Source organism: Heptranchias perlo, chromosome 35 (assembly GCF_035084215.1).
Source record: "Heptranchias perlo isolate sHepPer1 chromosome 35, sHepPer1.hap1, whole genome shotgun sequence".
Lineage (NCBI taxonomy): Eukaryota > Metazoa > Chordata > Chondrichthyes > Hexanchiformes > Hexanchidae > Heptranchias > Heptranchias perlo.
Genome location: NC_090359.1, coordinates 22,615,815 through 22,632,942, shown reverse-complemented (window position 1 = coordinate 22,632,942; position 17,128 = coordinate 22,615,815). Strand labels below are relative to the sequence as shown.

Sequence of the window (17,128 nt, the reverse complement as noted above, 5' to 3'; positions counted from 1 at the left end):
CTTAATACCTTTGCCAAAAAGCTATCTATCTCAGATTTAAATTTAGCAATTGAGCTAGTATCAATTGCCGTTTGCGGAAGAGAGTTCCAAACTTCTACCACCCTTTGTGTGTAGAAAGCCATGATGGAGCCCTATGCTCTGGGCCGTGTCCCTTCACCTAGGTTCCTCAGTTAAAAAATAAAAACACAGTGCCCCTTATACCCTGCCAGGGCACCAGTTTTGGTGTGGGCGAGCCTGAGCAGCAGCAGCTGCTTACTGCCTTCAGCCGGGCAGCTTGTTGGACAGTGACAGACGCTCCCCGACTACTCTCGAGGGAGGTACAAGCAAAGGGGCATTACTTTTTTTAAAAGAGCACTCCCCCTTTTAAAGAAAACGGAAGAGGGGAGGGACATTTTCCTCAGTTCACTGTGATGTGAGTAAGAAACAGTGAAGGGGCTTACATCAGGACCTGAAGAGCCGTACTGCCTATAGTCTTGCTGCCAGCAGGAACACCTTTGCTGTCAAGAGGAAGGTCAAAGAGTAGAAGTTAAATAAATAGCCGCCATGCTAGGCAGTAGTTGGTCGCCGTCAAACTCCAATCTGACCATCTCGTATAATGGGCTCTAATTTAGGGGTAGGAAAGAAAAGAAAGAACTTGCATTTATACAGCGCCTTTCACGACCTCAGGATGTCCCAAAGCGTTTCACAGCCAATTAAGTACTTTTCAGATGTAGTCGCTGTTGTAATGTAAGAAAGGCGGCAGCCAATTTGTGCACAGCAATGTCCCACAATTTGGTAATAACCAGATAATCTGTTTTTAGGTGTTGGTTGAGAGATAAATATTGGCTAGGACACAGGGCAGAACTCCCCTGCTTTTCTTCAGGGGTAGTGAGTCTGCAAACGATAGCTACAGCAGTGTCTGAGCGAAGAGAGCTTGGAGATTTTTGTCAGTGCTCGTGGACTGGATTCCATATGGGGTATGTTAGTGTACTGGTTATGGTACTGGGCTAGCAACCCAGAGATCATGAGTCCAGATCCCACCATGGCATGAGGTGACAGTGCATTCACTAAATCTGGTAATTGGTGGGCTGGCACTGGGAAAAATGACCATGAAAGCTGCTGGATTGTTGTAAGACCTCAACTAATGTCCTTCAGGATAGTTTCGGTCTCGAAGATGATGGTGTTCCCCCGATATTGCTACTCTTGTCAGTCTCACTGACAGATGAAACAGGGCGCAAAGTGCTGTGGAAGTAATCATGGTGAATTGCTGCAGTGCACCCTGTAGACACTGCAGCCGCATTGTACCGGTGGTGGAGAGAGTGGATACTGAGTCCAGTGGCAAGGGGTACCGATTGAGTGAGCTGCTCTGCTCTGGATGCTGTTGAACTTCTTGAGTGTTGCGATCCCTGCACCCATCCAAGCGGGTGGTGAGTGTTCCATCACACCTCTGATGAGCGTTCTTGATGGTGGAGAGGCTCTGAGGGGGTCAGGAAGATGAGCCACTGGTTGCAGAGTACCCAGCCTCTGCCCTGCTCTCGTAGGCATGATGTTGATATGATTGGTCCAATTCAGCTTCTGGTCAATGGTGACCCCTAAGACGTTGATGGTGTTGCCGTCGAAGCTCAGTGGGACAGAACATACCCGGGGATGGTGATGGAGTCTAGGATGTTGGCTGATAAATGTGATTCTGTGAGTATGACCACCAGCCCCAGATGTTAGTGAGGATCAGCTACCATATTCTTATCCTGATACAAGGCCTGGGTCATTGCCAATAAGTTGTTCCGATTTTCTTCTTCTTGAACTTTGCAGCAATTGCTTACAACTGGGTGGCTTGCCAGGCCACTTTGGAAGGCATTAAGAATCAAGCCTGTAATGTGGGGCAGGAGTCCAGGTCAGGGTGGCCAGTTATTTTTCTGGTGCTATTACTAGATTTATTAAATTCATTTTGAGAACTTGCTGCCATGGTGGGATTTGAAACCATGGCCTCTGGGTTGCTGATCCAGTACCGTAACCATTAGACTACCCTACCCTCTTTGAATTAATATTATTTATAACTGAGTAGCAAAACTTTGGGAAGCAGAGAGACAGAGTTGGTTGGAACATCCGTGTTTTTCCGGAGTTCAGGCTAAGGAGCTGGGAGATGCAAAACTGAGGCGCTACAGCGCCACCACTGGTGGGTGAGCATAATAACAATGTGACAAGTTTACATAGGTAGTTCCCATTATAAACACAGACATGGGAAAAAGTTAGGACAAAACTGTTAACAAAAACGTAACAACCACACTTAAGGTTGTGTAGACAAGGCAGTGCACACGGTAAGATTTTTAATATATTATAGATGTTCAACAGCGTCGCAGAATTAAAGTCAAACAACCATCCAGCCTAGTTTAAAGCAAAGTATCTAGTAGCTCCATATTGTAGGTTGCACATGCCTGAGTGGGAGTAACTCGATCCTGTTGACTACAAGTTTTAAAAAAAAAATAATTCTTGCGATGTGGGTGTCGCTGGCAAGGCTGGCATTTGTTGCCCTGAAAAGGTGGTGGTGGTGGGCCGCCTTCTTGGACCACAGCAGTTCTTTGATACAACTGAAGGGCCTGCTGGGCCACTTCAGAGTGAGCAGTTAAGAGTCAACCTCATTGGTATGGAACTGGAGTCACATATAGGCCAGACTGGGTAAGGGCGGCAGGTTTCCTTCCTTACAGGAACATTAATGAACCAGTTGGGTTTTTTCAACAATCCAACAGCTTCACGGTCACTTTTACGGAGACCAGCTTTTTATTTCCAGATTTTTTATGCCATGATGGGATGTGAGCTCACGTTCTCTGGATTATTAGTCCCGACCTCTGGAATACTCGTCCAATAACGTGACCGCTGCACCACCGTGTTCCAGACGAGGCTACAAGTATTGCAGGTGTTACACGTCTTTCTCTTTTCCCCCTCCTCCCTCCGCCCAGGTGTTTCACGTCCCTCTGGAGGAGCGCAGGTACAAGGACAACAGTCAGTTTGGTGAAGGCGAGGAGGCAAAGGTGTGCCTGGACATCATGCAAAAGACGGGAGCCCATATTGAGCTTTCACTGGCCAAAGATCAGGGCCTCTCCATCATGGTGACCGGCAAACTCGACTCTGTCATGAAAGCGAGGAAAGAGATCGTGGCTCGGCTTCAGACACAGGTCAGCAGTTGTGAATTTGTGCGGCCCCGCCGGGAGTGGGGAAGGCTGATTATTTGTTCAGTGTCTCCAGTCTTTTTTTTTTTGCATTTTAATTGACTCATGCAGGACATTTTAAAAGGCCGAACCTGAATTAATACCCCTGTAGTCTCCTTTCCCTCCACTTCATGATCAGCAATACAACCTTTATGCCTTGTAATTGCCTCCTTAAACCCCTCTATCTTCCTATCACCCTCCCCACTCCCCTTGGAGGGGGTGTAGCAGCGCAGATTCAACAGAATGATACCAAGGCTAGAAGGGTTAAATTATGAGGACAGGTTGCATAGACTAGGCTTGTATTCCCTTGAATATAGAAGATTAAGGGGTGATCTAATTGAGGTGTTTAAGATGATTAAAGGATTTGGTAGAGTAGACAGAGACATTATTTCCTGTTGGGGGTGGGGGTCAGGTCATTCAGGGATGATGTCAGGAAACACTTCTTCACAGCAAGGGTCGTAAAAATCTGGAACTCTGTTCCCCCAAGAAGCTGTTGAGGCTGGTGGTCAATTGAAAATTTCAAAACTGAGATGGCGGGTAGATGGAGTTAAGCTACAGATCAGTCATGATCTAATTCAATGGCGGAACTGGCTCGAGGGGCTGAATGGCCTCCTCCTGTTCCTATGTTCCTAAAAGCCTTAACGCCTACCTCTCCGAAGTGCCTTCAGCATCGCCCCTAACTCTTCTACTGCCTACTCAGTGCAAAGCCTCTCAAACCCATTCATCACATGAAATCCACTATATCAGTACAGTTTACCGTTCTCTGAAGGAGAGTAGAATTAATCTTGATTATTGGTATTGTGGAAGTCAGAACATTAACCTGTGAGAGCGATGCCTCAATAACCTGCTGAAGATTATTAGATTCAGCAAATATGACATTGCGGCCAACGTAATGCACTCTTGCGCCAATGCTGATGCATCAGCTTGGCTCAATGCTACCAACTGAGCCACGGCTGACACTCAATTCTACATGTACAATTCCTGTGCAACATCCTGTTGTCACAATTTTTCATTGCGTTTTTATGTCAACATTTAACATTGAAACTGCCTATGTAAACATTTAGAATGGAAATCTTGTATGTAAACAGTTGCCTGTAACGGTGCAGGCTCTGGCCACTAGGTGGCGCTGCATTGTGAGATTCTGAAGTCTCTCTCCCAAAGTCTCGCCAGCTCGTGTGTAACGGCACAACTTACGGTAAACCGACCACGAGCGACGGGGTCTTGAAAAAGAACCGAAACGATTTCCAAATCTTCTGCACCAGCGCTCTCTTCCATGGAGAGCATTTAGCCGGCGTTCCTTGCCTCACCTTTGCTCTTTAACTCCTTTAGGCTTCAGCTACTGTTACCATCCCGAAAGAACACCATCGGTTTGTCATCGGCAAGAACGGAGAGAAGCTGCAAGAACTAGAACTGAAGACAGCGACAAAAATCAACATCCCCCGCCCCGAGGACCCCTCCAACCAGATCAAAATCACCGGGACAAAGGAGGGCATCGAGAAGGCTCGGCACGAGATCCTGCTTATCTCTGCAGAACAGGTACGGCCCTCCACCCTTCCTGTCAAATATTTGTTTTGCCTCTTCCGACGCCCTTTATAGACTGAAATGGTGCTACATATCTCTCAAAGTAATGAAATGACTGCTTGTCCGTGGATGAGCAGAAATTTCCTCCAATTAAATGAAACATTGGGAAGACCGAAGCCGTTGTCTTCGGCTCCTGCCACTAACTCTGCTCCCTGGCCACTGTCTCAGGCTGAACCAGACTGTTTGCAACCTCGCTGTCCTATTTGACCCTGAGCTGAGTTCAAATCCCTCCGTGGCCTCGCCCCCTCCCTATCTCTGTAACCTCCTCCAGCTCTACAACCCTCCGAGATCTCTGCACTCCTTCAATTCTGGCCTCTTGCGTATCCTCGATTTCCTTCGCCCCACCATTGGCGGCCGTGCCTTCAGCTGCCTAGGCCCTAAGCTCTGGAATTCCCTCCTTAAACCTCTCTACCCCTCTCTCCTCCTTTAAGATTCTCCTTAAAACCTCTTTGACCAATGTTTTGATCACCTGTCCTAATATCTCCTTATGTGGCTCAGTGTCAATTTTTTTGTCTGATTACACTCCTGCGACGCGCCCTGGGACGATTTTACTATCTTAAAGGCGCTACGTAAATGCAAAGTGTTGAAATGAATCGTTACTGAATGAAACATTCCGTGTTGCGCATTAAACTCCTTGGCCTAGATTTCCGGCTGGGAGTTGTGTCTGGGAATGCGGCGGAAGCCAGCCTGCTGCCTCCCCCCCCCCGCTCGCCCGGCATCATTTCCCGCTGGAAGTGATGGGGGGGAGGAGAGGGTGCACAGTAAATGAGCTGATACAGGAATTGCTATGCAAATGATGGGAAAATGTCGTCCTGTGTATTTTCCATCATTTGCAACATAGCAACGCTGTCGCCTTTAAAATTTAAAGGGCCAAAAAGCCCATGCAGTCGATTGCGCAGAGATCCAACTCATGGGTTTAGGCTCATTTATCGAAGACGCCAATTTGATTTTCAACTAAACTGGCGGCACTGAGGCAGCCAGTGACACGATGCTCGCCAAGACTGATACAGGAAATGCTATGCAAATGATGGGAAAATGTCGTCCTGTGTATTTTCCGTCATTTGCAACAGGCCTTGCAGAAGGCAGTCTCTGCATCCCCCCCCCCCCCCCCCCCCAGCCCTTGTCCTGACAAACACCCAGGCTAAGGCCAAGGGACCCTGCTGGGATAATGAAACCGACCCTCGGGCTCGAGACTAAGGACAATCCTGGCTCTTCTGTGGTCCTCAAGGCGTTAGGCACCACCAGTGCGAAAGGGAACGCACTTGGATTGTGGGCACCGATGTCAGCGTTGTGCACTCCCGGGTCAGGTACAGCGCAGGCTAGATGCAGAGTAAAGCCCTCTCTGCACTTGCCCCGAAGATGTGCCTTAACCCCCGTGCATTATGGTGTGACATTATCCATTCTCACATCAGCTATCCCGTGGCCTCTCTGGGTGAGTGACAGAGCCATTCATTGTAATATTAGGAAGCAGTTTTGTGATGTTTGGGATCCTTGGCTGATCTTTTTTTTTGCCTCCCTCCCTGTACATAGAATTACATAGAATGTACAGCACAGAAACAGGCCAGTCGACCCAACTGGTCCATGCTGGTGTTTATGCTCCACACGAGCCTCCTCCCACCCTTCTTCATCCAACCCTATCAGCATATCCTTCTACTCCCTTCTCCCCCATGTGCTTATCTAGTTTCCCCTTAAATGCATCATGGACCCCACACCTCCCCACACTGAACTCCTTTGTTGGGAGTTGCCTACAGACCTTCCTGATTGCAGTGATGAAGTAGTGGGATGCATAAATATGGAGATCAGAGAAGCTTGTTGGTCACTCAGAGGGGTGTGAATCTTTGGAATTCTCTACCCCAGAGGGCTGTGGATGCTCAGTCATTGAGTATATTCAAGACTGAGATTGATAGATTATTGGACATTAAGGGAATCAAGGGATATGGGGATAGGGCAGGAAAGTGGAGTTGAGGTAGAAGATCAGCCATGACCTGATTGAATGGCGGAACAGGCTCGAGGGGCCGTATGGCCTACTCCTGCTCCTATTTCTTATGTTCTTACACTGCCTATGGGGTACTGCATTCAGCCTGGGCACCGCACTTCAGGAAGGACATATTGGCCTTGGAGGGGGTGCAGCGCAGATTCAACAGAATGATACCGAGGCTTAGAGGGTTAAATTATGAGGACAGGTTGCACAGACTAGGCTTGTATTCCCTCGAGTATAGAAGATTAAAGGGACGATCTAATCGAGGTGTTTAAGTTGATTTGATAGGGTCGATAGAGAGAAACTATTTCCTGTGGTGGGGGGAGACCAGAACAAGAGGGCATAACCTTAAAATTAGAGCTAGGCCATTCAGGGGTGATGTCAGGAAACACTTCTTCACAGTTAGGGTAGTGGAAATCTGGAACTCTCTCCCCCAAAAAGCCGTTGAGGCTGGGGGTCAATTGAAAAGGTCAAAACTGAGATTGGTAGATTTTTGCTGGGCAAGGGTATTAAGGGTTACGGAACAAAGGTGGGTAGATGGCGTTAAAATGCAGATCAGCCATGATCTAATTGAATGGCGGAACAGTCTTGAGGGGCTGAATGGCCTCCTCCTGTTCCTATGATCCTGATACAGAGATGCTGAAGCACGTTGCAGTGCCCCCACTACCACTCTGTTAACTCGGCACAGACTGGGATGGAGCCTCGGACTGTTTGGTTCAGTTCCACTTAGGCAGCATCTTTAACAACCCCTTGATTATCCGGGGGTTAAATTGGATAACACCCGAAAACGGGCGCGGGGATCGCGGTCCGCGATTAACCCGCGCCCGTTTATCGCGCTGCAGGCAGCATGTTAAATTCGTGCTATCCGCTACCCACACTGTTCATTGGCGGCACACATCAGCAGGGGGCCCCAATATCATGAGTGGCAGCCTGCATCTCTTAAAGGAGAGGTGCACTGTGGCTGATGGAATTGGTGTCAGGAAGTAGATTGCTTTGGAAGACGTTTTGTGAAGATGCCTCAACCTGTGAGAGAGCGTACACCAAGGCTTTCTGATAATGCACTGGAGGCCTTGGCGCAAGAGGTGGAGAGAAGGAGGGGCTTCCGGTATCCGCAGTGGGGCAGGAGGTCCTCCAGACATATGCTCAGGAGGCAGTGGGAAGAAATAGCAGTGGAGGTCAATGCCAGGAGAATAGCTCCTGGAACATGGATGCGGTGCAGGAAGAAGTTCATTGATCAGACACGAGTTGTCTAGGTGAGTGAGTTCAGTCTTCAAATGGTATATCCTACCACCTGCACCACTAGCCTCATCCACTGCACAATTCACTACACCCCCATCATCCACATACCAACAATCTCTGTCAATTAGTACTCGCCTCTACAATTCATATGGTTTACCTCATTCTCACGCACTTAGTTAGCACTGTTGCAAGTCTCACACCCACAACTCACAGTCTACGTACACTAGCAGCTATTCAACCATGACAGCCATATCACCCAAACATCTTGCAGGACACTCACTGACACATTGCCCTCTTTTTTTTTTGCAGGAAAAAGTGGCGCATAACAGGAGGCCGCAAGACACAACTGGAGGAGGACAAGCGCGCCTGCATGCTTTAATCCCCGTGGAGGAGACAGTGCTGGCCATCGTGGGAAGGGGCATCACAGAGGCCGTGGCCACTGGCGGCGCTGGAGGGATCAATGATGAGGGTCTCTGCATACCTAATCCTCCTACTCTCTTCCCACTTCCCCCTCATCCCACAATCTTTTCTGACTCACGAGCTGCAGATGGTGTAAGCATGCACTTCTTACTTTCTCCTCTCCCCTCACCACAACCCAACCCTTGTCCCTTTTTCATTTCAGACACCCAGGAACTGGAACCTTCCCACTCAGAGGGGGAAGAGGAAGAAGACAGTGATGACGAAGAGAGACCGTCACTCGATCTTACACTCGCAACCACCAGCTCAGAGACTGACACTGCGTGTACTTTAGAGACTAAGATAGAGGAGGGATCTGCACGTGGTGAGACACCGGGCACAAGTGCACAGGAGGCAGGATGGGGGGAAAGGATTCCACAGGTGCCAGCTTGCCAGAGGGCGAGGTCGCTCACTAGTTCTGCTGCAGAGGATTCAGATGAAGACTTCGATGGCCCAGGCTACAGAAGAAGGCTGATGGCCGTACACTACCAAATGCTTGGTGCACTGGAAAGCCTGCCAGAAAGCCTGTGCACAATGTCAAGGAGCATGGAGGAGTCCAGCTCCAACTTGGCACAGGGCTTTGCACGGAGCTTGGAGCCCATCCTTTCCAACATGGAACGGGTGGTCACCTCCATCAGCACACCCGTGGAACCCACCGTGATGCAGTGTCTGATGACCAATGTAACAGCTTCCATCAAAGGTCTGACTGCTGCCTTGGAAGCTCAGACTGCTGCCATCATGGCTCTGGGTACCACTGTTGAAAGGGGCTTCCAGGGCATCACAGCAGTCCAGCAACCTGTTCTCCAACTGATCACCAGGATTGCTGAGGCACCGCCCTGGGAGAGAGGCAGTGGCTCCATGAAAGAGGAACCTGCTGTCCTCTCTCAGGATGACAGCATTACTGCTCGAGGTCATCCTCCAAGGCCATCTGCACGCTCCTCCACTGAAGGTCAGCAGCCTTCCACCTCCCATGCTCCAGCCACTGGGGAAGCACCTCGTAGGAGCACTAGGAAAGGTAAAGGCACACGACCGACAGGCACTAAGGGAATGCACAAGGGTGAATAGTTTCATTTTGTATGCATTATTTAATGAGTGAATTGATAAATCTGGATTTGAATTTGCATTTGGTGGTGGTTTTTATTTCTGTGGTTAACTGAGGGAGGGACGAATGTATAATCATAAAGAGGACGATGTGATGGTCAGTGAGAGAGGAACGGTAAGGAGTATGGGACTGTTGGTGAATGGGGAGGTGTAGTTGAGGTTACTGGTATCGCTCATGAATAATCTGATCACGCAGAAAGGGGCTGTCCAAGTTGTAGCCTCCCTTCCTCTTCCTCCACTTCCTCTTGCACTTCCTCCTCCTCCTCGTGCTCATGCTCCTCAGGTTCTCGCCTGATAAGCGGTGGCAAGGGCTGTCCCCTCATAATGGCCAGGTTGTGCGGCATCCAGCAAACCACCACAAATCTCGATATCCGCTCAGCTGAGTACTGCAGGGCTCCTCCAGCGCGGTCTAGGCAGCAAAAGCGTAGCTTGAGGATGCCTATGGTGTGCTCTATAATGTTCCTCGAGGCAGCATGGCTCTCATTGTAGGCCTGCTGTGCATGTGTGCGTGGGTTCCTGACCGGCGACAGGAGCCACGTCATGAGTGGATAACCCTTGTCGTCCAGTAGCCAGCCTTTGACTTGCCTTGCTGGTTCAAATACAGGTGGAACAGAGGACTGCCGCAGAATGGAGGAATCCTGACTGCTGCCAGGATAGTGGGCATTCACCTGCATGATTCGCTGCCTGTGATCGCACACCAGCTGCACATTGAGAGAGTGGAATCCCTTTCTTTTGATGAATAGGTTCGAGTTCAGATGAGGAGCACGCAAGGCAATGTGCATGCTGTCAATGGCACCCTGCACCATGGGGAGGTCTGCAATCTGTGCAAAACCTCGTGCCCACTCCTCCTGGTTGTCCCTGGCAAGAGGGAATGAGATGAATGTGTTTCTCATTATATAGAGATCCTCAGTGCACTGCAGACTGTGAGATGTTGCTTATATCTCCAGCAGCAGCCTGAAAGGAGCCAGAGGCATAAAAATTAAGAGCCACAGTCACCTTGACAGCCACAGGCAATGCTGTCCTTGCCTTGCTTTGAAGCTGCAGTTGTGGCTGCAGCAGTTGACAGATTTCAGTCATGACATCTTTTGTGAACCGAAGACATCTGTTGCATTGGTCGTCGCTGAAGTTGAGGTAAGAGAGTTGCTCCCTGAAGACCCTCCGCGGATATAGCCTCCTGCTGACTGCCCTGCTCCTCCTCCTCCTCCCTCTTCTAGCAGCTTGTCCTGTTTGGCGTTGCCTCTCTTCATTCGCCCAGTCATGTTCAATTCCCAGAGGAAGCCCTTCCAGGCCACCCATGCCTGGAGGCATCATTTTTCAGCACAATATTTTAAACGCCCTGTAGAGTACTTACCTAAATTTTAGCCAAGTATAGGAAACCTCTATAAACACGTACAATTGCAGCAGCAGCCAGAAGAAATAATCTAGCAACTAACCTGTAAATACTTAATGATCCCTTTAAATAGTTCTGGTAGTGGGGGGGGGGGGGGGGGAATACTTCATGCCGTTTAACGCTGTGTTCAGCTGTGCGAGGTAGAGACAGGGCGTTGGCTGGAGTGTGGAGTTGCCAGAAAGCAGCAGTGCATTCAAATCAGCATTGCACACTGAATCGCGCCATCATCTCCCTGCTCTGCAAGCTGTCGGCGGTCGTTAGGCGCGCGCGCAAACGCCTTCACCAAAATGGCGCCCTGCGCACTTCCCGTCGGAAGTGTGAGCGTGCACCTCGGACCACATTTTTGAGTCTTAGGTGGCCGCGTAGCACCTAAAAAACAGGCGCTACTCGGCCCAATTTAACCCCCATCGTGTCTTATCTCTGTTTAAAAAGAAAGATTGTGTTTTAAACGCTGAGCGACAACAGTATCGTTGGGAGAAAAAAAAACTCGCCTTAACAAGCGTTTTCCGCCCTGACGCTAGGACAAGCGGGCCGTCGAGAGGATAAACCTGGAGAAGGTCTTCCATCCCTTCATTGCTGGGGCTTACAACAAGGTGGTCCAGGAGATCATGCAGGAGACCGGAGCTCGCATCAACATCCCGCCTCCCAGCATCAACAAAGACGAGATCTTCATCACCGGCGAGAAAGAGCCTGTGGCCCAGGCGGGCGCCCGCATCAGGAGGATCTACGAGGAGAAGGTTAGACCAGAGAACTTGTATTAGAAAGAGAGGCTGGCATTTATATAGCACCTCAGCATGTCATCCAGATCTCTCACGGCGTTAACCAGTGAATTACTTTTGAAGTGCAGTGACTCTCACTCCCCCACTCCCTCTCAGTTAATGCTGACACCCTCCCTCAGTTAATGCTGACACCCTCCCTCCACACTCTCCCTCAGTTAATGCTGACACCCTCCCTCCCCACTCCCTCTCAGTTAATGCTGACACCCTCCCTCCCCACTCTCCCTCAGTTAATGCTGACACTCTCCCTCCTCACTCCCTCAGTTAATGCTGACACTCTCCCTCCCCACTCTCCCTCAGTTAATGCTGACACCCTCCCTCCCCACTCTCCCTCAGTTAATGCTGACCCTCTCCCTCCCCACTCTCCCTCAGTTAATGCTGACCCTCTCCCTCCCCACTCTCCCTCAGTTAATGCTGACCCTCTCCCTCCCCACTCTCCCTCAGTTAATGCTGATCCTCTCCCTCCCCACTCTCCCTCAGTTAATGCTGACCCTCTCCCTCCCCACTCTCCCTCAGTTAATGCTGACCCTCTCCCTCCCCACTCTCCCTCAGTTAATGCTGACCCTCTCCCTCCCCACTCTCCCTCAGTTAATGCTGACCCTCTCCCTCCCCACTCTCCCTCAGTTAATGCTGACCCTCTCCCTCCCCATTCTCCCTCAGTTAATGTTGACCCTCTCCCTCCCCACTCTCCCTCAGTTAATGCTGACCCTCTCCCTCCCCACTCTCCCTCAGTTAATGCTGACACTCTCCCTCCCCACTTCCTCAGTTAATGCTGACACTCTCCCTCCCCACTCTCCCTCAGTTAATGCTGACCCTCTCCCTCCCCACTCTCCCTCAGTTAATGCTGACCCTCTCCCTCCCCACTCCCTCAGTTAATGGTGACACTTTTCCTCCCCACTCCCTCTCAGTTAGGATTAAGGTATCTGTCGTTATGTAGCCAAACAAGGCAGCATCAGTAACATCCTACAAACAGCAATGAGATAAATGTCAGCTGGTTTTTTTGGTTAAGGGGGAATGTTGGTCAGGACACCTGCTCTTGAAATAGTTTCTATCTGACCAGGCAATTAGGATCTTATGCTCATTGAAAGAGCAGCACCTATGACAATGCAGCACTCCCTCAGTTCTGTGCGAGATGACGAGTCCAAGCTCTGGTGAAGGGCTTGAACCCACAACCTTCTGAACCAGAGCTGAGAGCGTGACCAGCCGAGCCAAACTGGTGCTGACTAATTTTAGTGAAGGGCCAAAAATATACGAAGCGTCTTGCCCGAGGGCCACTCTCAACAATCCCCCAACACGCCGCACTGTGGTATGACAGTCGTACCCTGCACGTGATGAGTTTAAAATGTTCAGCCCGCGGGGCCATTCCTTAGTGGCAGCTGAGCACTTACCCACAGGATGGGGTGTGGGGAGCCGGGGATGGGGAGAATGACAACGAGGCCAATGGTTTTAACAGAGTCCTTTCACTTGTTCTAAGGATGCCCAAATAATCTGGCCTCCTAATCGCAACCTCTGACTGGGCATCAAAACAGTCCAAAGAAGGGTTTTGACAGAGTAAATGAGGAGAAACCGTTTCCACTGGCTGGAGGGTCGGTAACCAGAGGATTCAGATTTAAGATAATTGGTAAAAAAGCCAGGGGGGAGATGAGGAGAATTTTTTTTTACACGGCGAGTTATTATGATCTGAAATGCGCTGTGGAAGCAGATTCAATAGTAACTTTCAAAAGGGAATTGGATAAATACTTGAAGGGGAAAAATAGCAGGGCTATGGGGAAAGAGCAGGGGGTGTGGGACTAATTGGACAGTTCTTTCAAAGAGCCAGCACAGGCACGATGGGCAGAAAGGCCTCCTGTGCTATATGATTCTAAATCATAAGAAATAGAAGCATGAGTAGGCCATACGGCCCCACGAGCCTGCTCCACCGTTCAATAACATCATGGCTGATCTTCTACCTCAACTCCACTTTCCCGCCCGATCCCCATATCCCTTGATTCCCCTAGAGTCCAAAAATCTGCCGATCTCAGTCTTGAATATACTCAACGACTGAGCATCCACAGCCCTCTGGGATAGAGAATTCCAAAGATTCACAACCCTCTGAGTGAAGAAATTCCTCCTCATCTCAGTCCTAACTGTCCGACCCCTTATCCTGAGACTATGTCCCCTAGTTCTAGACTCTCCAGCCAGGGGAAACATCCTCTCAGCATCTACCCGGTCAAGCCCTCTCAGAATCTTATACGTTTCAATCCTATCCAGTCCACTACTCACCCAACTTCCGCACACACATTTCCAGCAGCTGGAACCCTGGCTGATTTTCCCCCTTCTTATTTTATGGGCAAGGTGAAATGTCCTTGGTTTGTTTTGTGGGGCAGTGTGGTGCACAGGAGCCTGCGGATAACCTCATCCAACATATCTAAAGTACTGATGGACGCCGTCACTGTGAGATGGCCAAGGCTAAGAGCACTTGGTGTGCGATGTAGCTTTGTTTTGAGATGGGAGAGAGGAGGGGAAGATTCACAAATCTTTGAAGGTGGCAGGGCACTTCGATAAGGCGGTTAAGAAAGCGTTTGGGATACCTGGCTTTATAAATAGGTGCATTGAATACAAAAAACAAGGAAGTCATGCTGAACTTTTACAAATCACTGGTTAGGCCTCAGCTGGAGTATTGTGTATAATTCTGGGCACCACACTTTAGGAAGGATGTCAAGGCCTTGGGGAGGGTATGATGTGGAGATGCCGGTGATGGACTGGGGTGGACAAATGTAAGGAGCCTTACAACACCAAGTTATAGTCCAACAGCTTTATTTGAAATCACAAGCTTTCGGAGGCTTCCTCCTTCGTCAGGTGAGGAGATTTACTAGAGATGTGGGACTTTAGTTATGTGGAGAGTTTGGAGAAGCTGGGATTGTTCTCCTTAGAGCAGAGAAGGTTAAGGGGAGATTTAATAGAGGTGTTCAAAATTCTGAGGGGTTTTGATAGAGCACGTAGGGAGAAACTGTTTCCTCTGGTAAGTGGGTCAGTAACCAGAGATCGCAGATTTAGAATAATTGGCAAAAGAACTAGTGGGGAAATGAGGAGAAATGTTTTCACACAGAGGGTTGTTAAGATCTGGAACGCACTCCCTGAAAGTGTGGTGGAAGCAGATTCCACAAGAACTTTCAAAATGCATTTGAACGGGTACTTGAAGACGACTAATTTCCAAGGCTATGAGGAAAAAGCTGAGGTGTGGGAGTAAATTGGATAGCTCTTCCAAAGAGCCAGCACAGGCACAACGGGCCGAATGGCCTCCTTCTATGCTGTAAGATTCTATGTTTCTAAGAGAAAACCATGATAAGGAAGTGACGATTGGACGATGACAAGCTTGGGTTTTAAGTCTGCAGATTTCTGCGGATTCTGTGCTGTAGACTCCAGGGGAGTGGTTTACAAACACTATGCTCCTGTAGAAATGCTGCCAGAGGTCAGGGCTCGACGGTAACGCTTGCCTAAAATGGTGGAGGTGTGTGTGGATTTCCTTTGGTTGGTATTTTTAGCGAAATCGCAAGGGCATCCTTTAGGCTTACCGACAAGAGACCTTTACGAACACATTTACAGTGGTGCAACGTACAGTGACCACAACAATGCTTAACCCCGTTGTGAGTAAGCTAAACTGATCCACAGTTATGCATTCGGGTGAAAGCCTGCATTTCATTTATGAATGGCTTTTCCCAAGATATTATTTTACCCGCACACCGTGGGCTGCTTTGAATGCAGTTTTCTGTATCGGGACGCCCCCCACACCCCACAAAAATATTGACACAACACCTGAAACCCTGTCCTAATTCTCAGGTGGACGTAAAATACCCCCTGGCCGCTATTTCGAAGAAGAGCAGGGGAGTTCTCCCCGGGTGTCCTGGGCCAATATTTATCCCTCAACCAACATCACTAAAAAACAGATTATCTGGTCATTTATCACATTACTGTTTGTGGGACTTTGCTGTGCGCAAATTGGCTTCCTGCGTTTCCTACATAACCACGGGTCAGTTTAGTTTATTCACAATGGGGTTAAGAATTGTTGTGGTCACCGTGCATTGCACCACTGTAAATGTGCTCGTAACGGTCTCTGGTCGGTAAATCTAACCAGCGGCCTTGCGGTTTTGCTAAAATGACCGACCAGAGGAAATTCCACTCGCACCAACACCATGTTAAACAAGCGTTACCGTCGAGCCCCGACTCCTGGCAGCATTTCCACAGGAGCGTAGTGTTTGCAAACCACTCCCCGGAGTCCACAGCACGTTTCTAGGTATAGACTAAGTCTGATGTTAGCAGCGACTTTACACAGGGGAGCTGGCTATATATGTGTTGGGCAGGGACACAGCATCGCAAAGGTAAGCCTTATTACAGAGAAATCCACTGGGGATCGGCGGGTTCTGGCACAAACATGTTATTTATACCCAGTGCAAGTTGTACCTTGGGCATATTGGAAGAGCAAATTAAACAAAAATGCTGGTTCTGTAAAAATCAGCCTAAGCTGATAGAGAGTGGGTGAAAAATTCGATTTATACAATTGTATCTGTAAGGGATAATTTCACAAGGATCCTGTGTCAATGTGAAGCCTCCCCACGTGGGAACTTGAGCCGGAGAGAGGGTTATCTAGGTGTCAGCCATGGCTCAGTGGTTAGCGCTCTTGCCTCTGATTCAGAAGGTTGTGGGTTCAAATCCCACTCCAGAGACCTGAGTACTAAATGCAGGCTGATACTCCCAGTGCAGCACTGTCAGAGGTGCCGTCTTTCGGATGAGTCATTAAACCGAGGCTCTGGCGGGACGTAAAAGATTCCGTGGCCCTACTTTGAAGAAGGCGTTCTCCTTGGTGTCCAGACCAATATTTAGCCCTAAAAAACAGATCATCTGGTCATTATCTCATTGCTGTTAGTGGGATCTTGCTGTGCGCAAATTGGCTGCCGCATTTCCTCCATTACAACAGTGACTGTACTTTATTGCTTTGGGACGTCCTGAAGTGGTGAATGGTGCTATATAAATGCAGGTCTGTCTTTCTTTCGCATTTCTAAACATGATCCAAAGGGAAGAAGCTAAATACAAAAGGAATGAGGATAGCCTGGGATGGGCCGATGGGCGCCAAGTGACATTTAATATGGACCGATGCAAGGTAATTAAACTAGGAATGGGAAACAAACCTTGGAAATATTAACTAAATGGCTCTAAGCTACAGGACACAATGCAGTAGAAGGACCTGGGGGTATTGGCTGAAACCAGCGGTGCATTGTATGGCAGCACAAAGGGAAGCTAATGGGATCTTTTAACATAGAGGGGTAGAGCACAAGGGTGATAATGAGTCAGAATAAGGCACTGGTATGGCCACACCTGTAGTAATGCGTACAGTTCTGGTGACCATGCTACAGCTAGGAAACCCAGATATTGGGGTTCATTTCTAGAG

General features: G+C 49.0%; 1 protein-coding gene across 3 annotated transcripts in view; it reads left to right on the top strand.

Annotated features, from left to right (window-relative positions):
- hdlbpb (high density lipoprotein binding protein b) overlaps positions 1-17,128 on the top strand; it is a 108,858-nt gene that overhangs the window by 33,764 nt on the left and 57,966 nt on the right. For 2 of the 3 annotated variants that reach the window (XM_067972095.1, XM_067972097.1), the window contains exons 5-8: positions 2,934-3,149; positions 4,512-4,718; positions 8,290-8,532; positions 11,449-11,664. In XM_067972095.1, coding sequence (XP_067828196.1) covers positions 2,934-3,149; positions 4,512-4,718; positions 8,290-8,532; positions 11,449-11,664 — 882 coding nt within the window. The remainder of the gene's footprint in view (positions 1-2,933; positions 3,150-4,511; positions 4,719-8,289; positions 8,533-11,448; positions 11,665-17,128) is intronic. The other variant, XM_067972096.1, reaches the window with a different exon arrangement.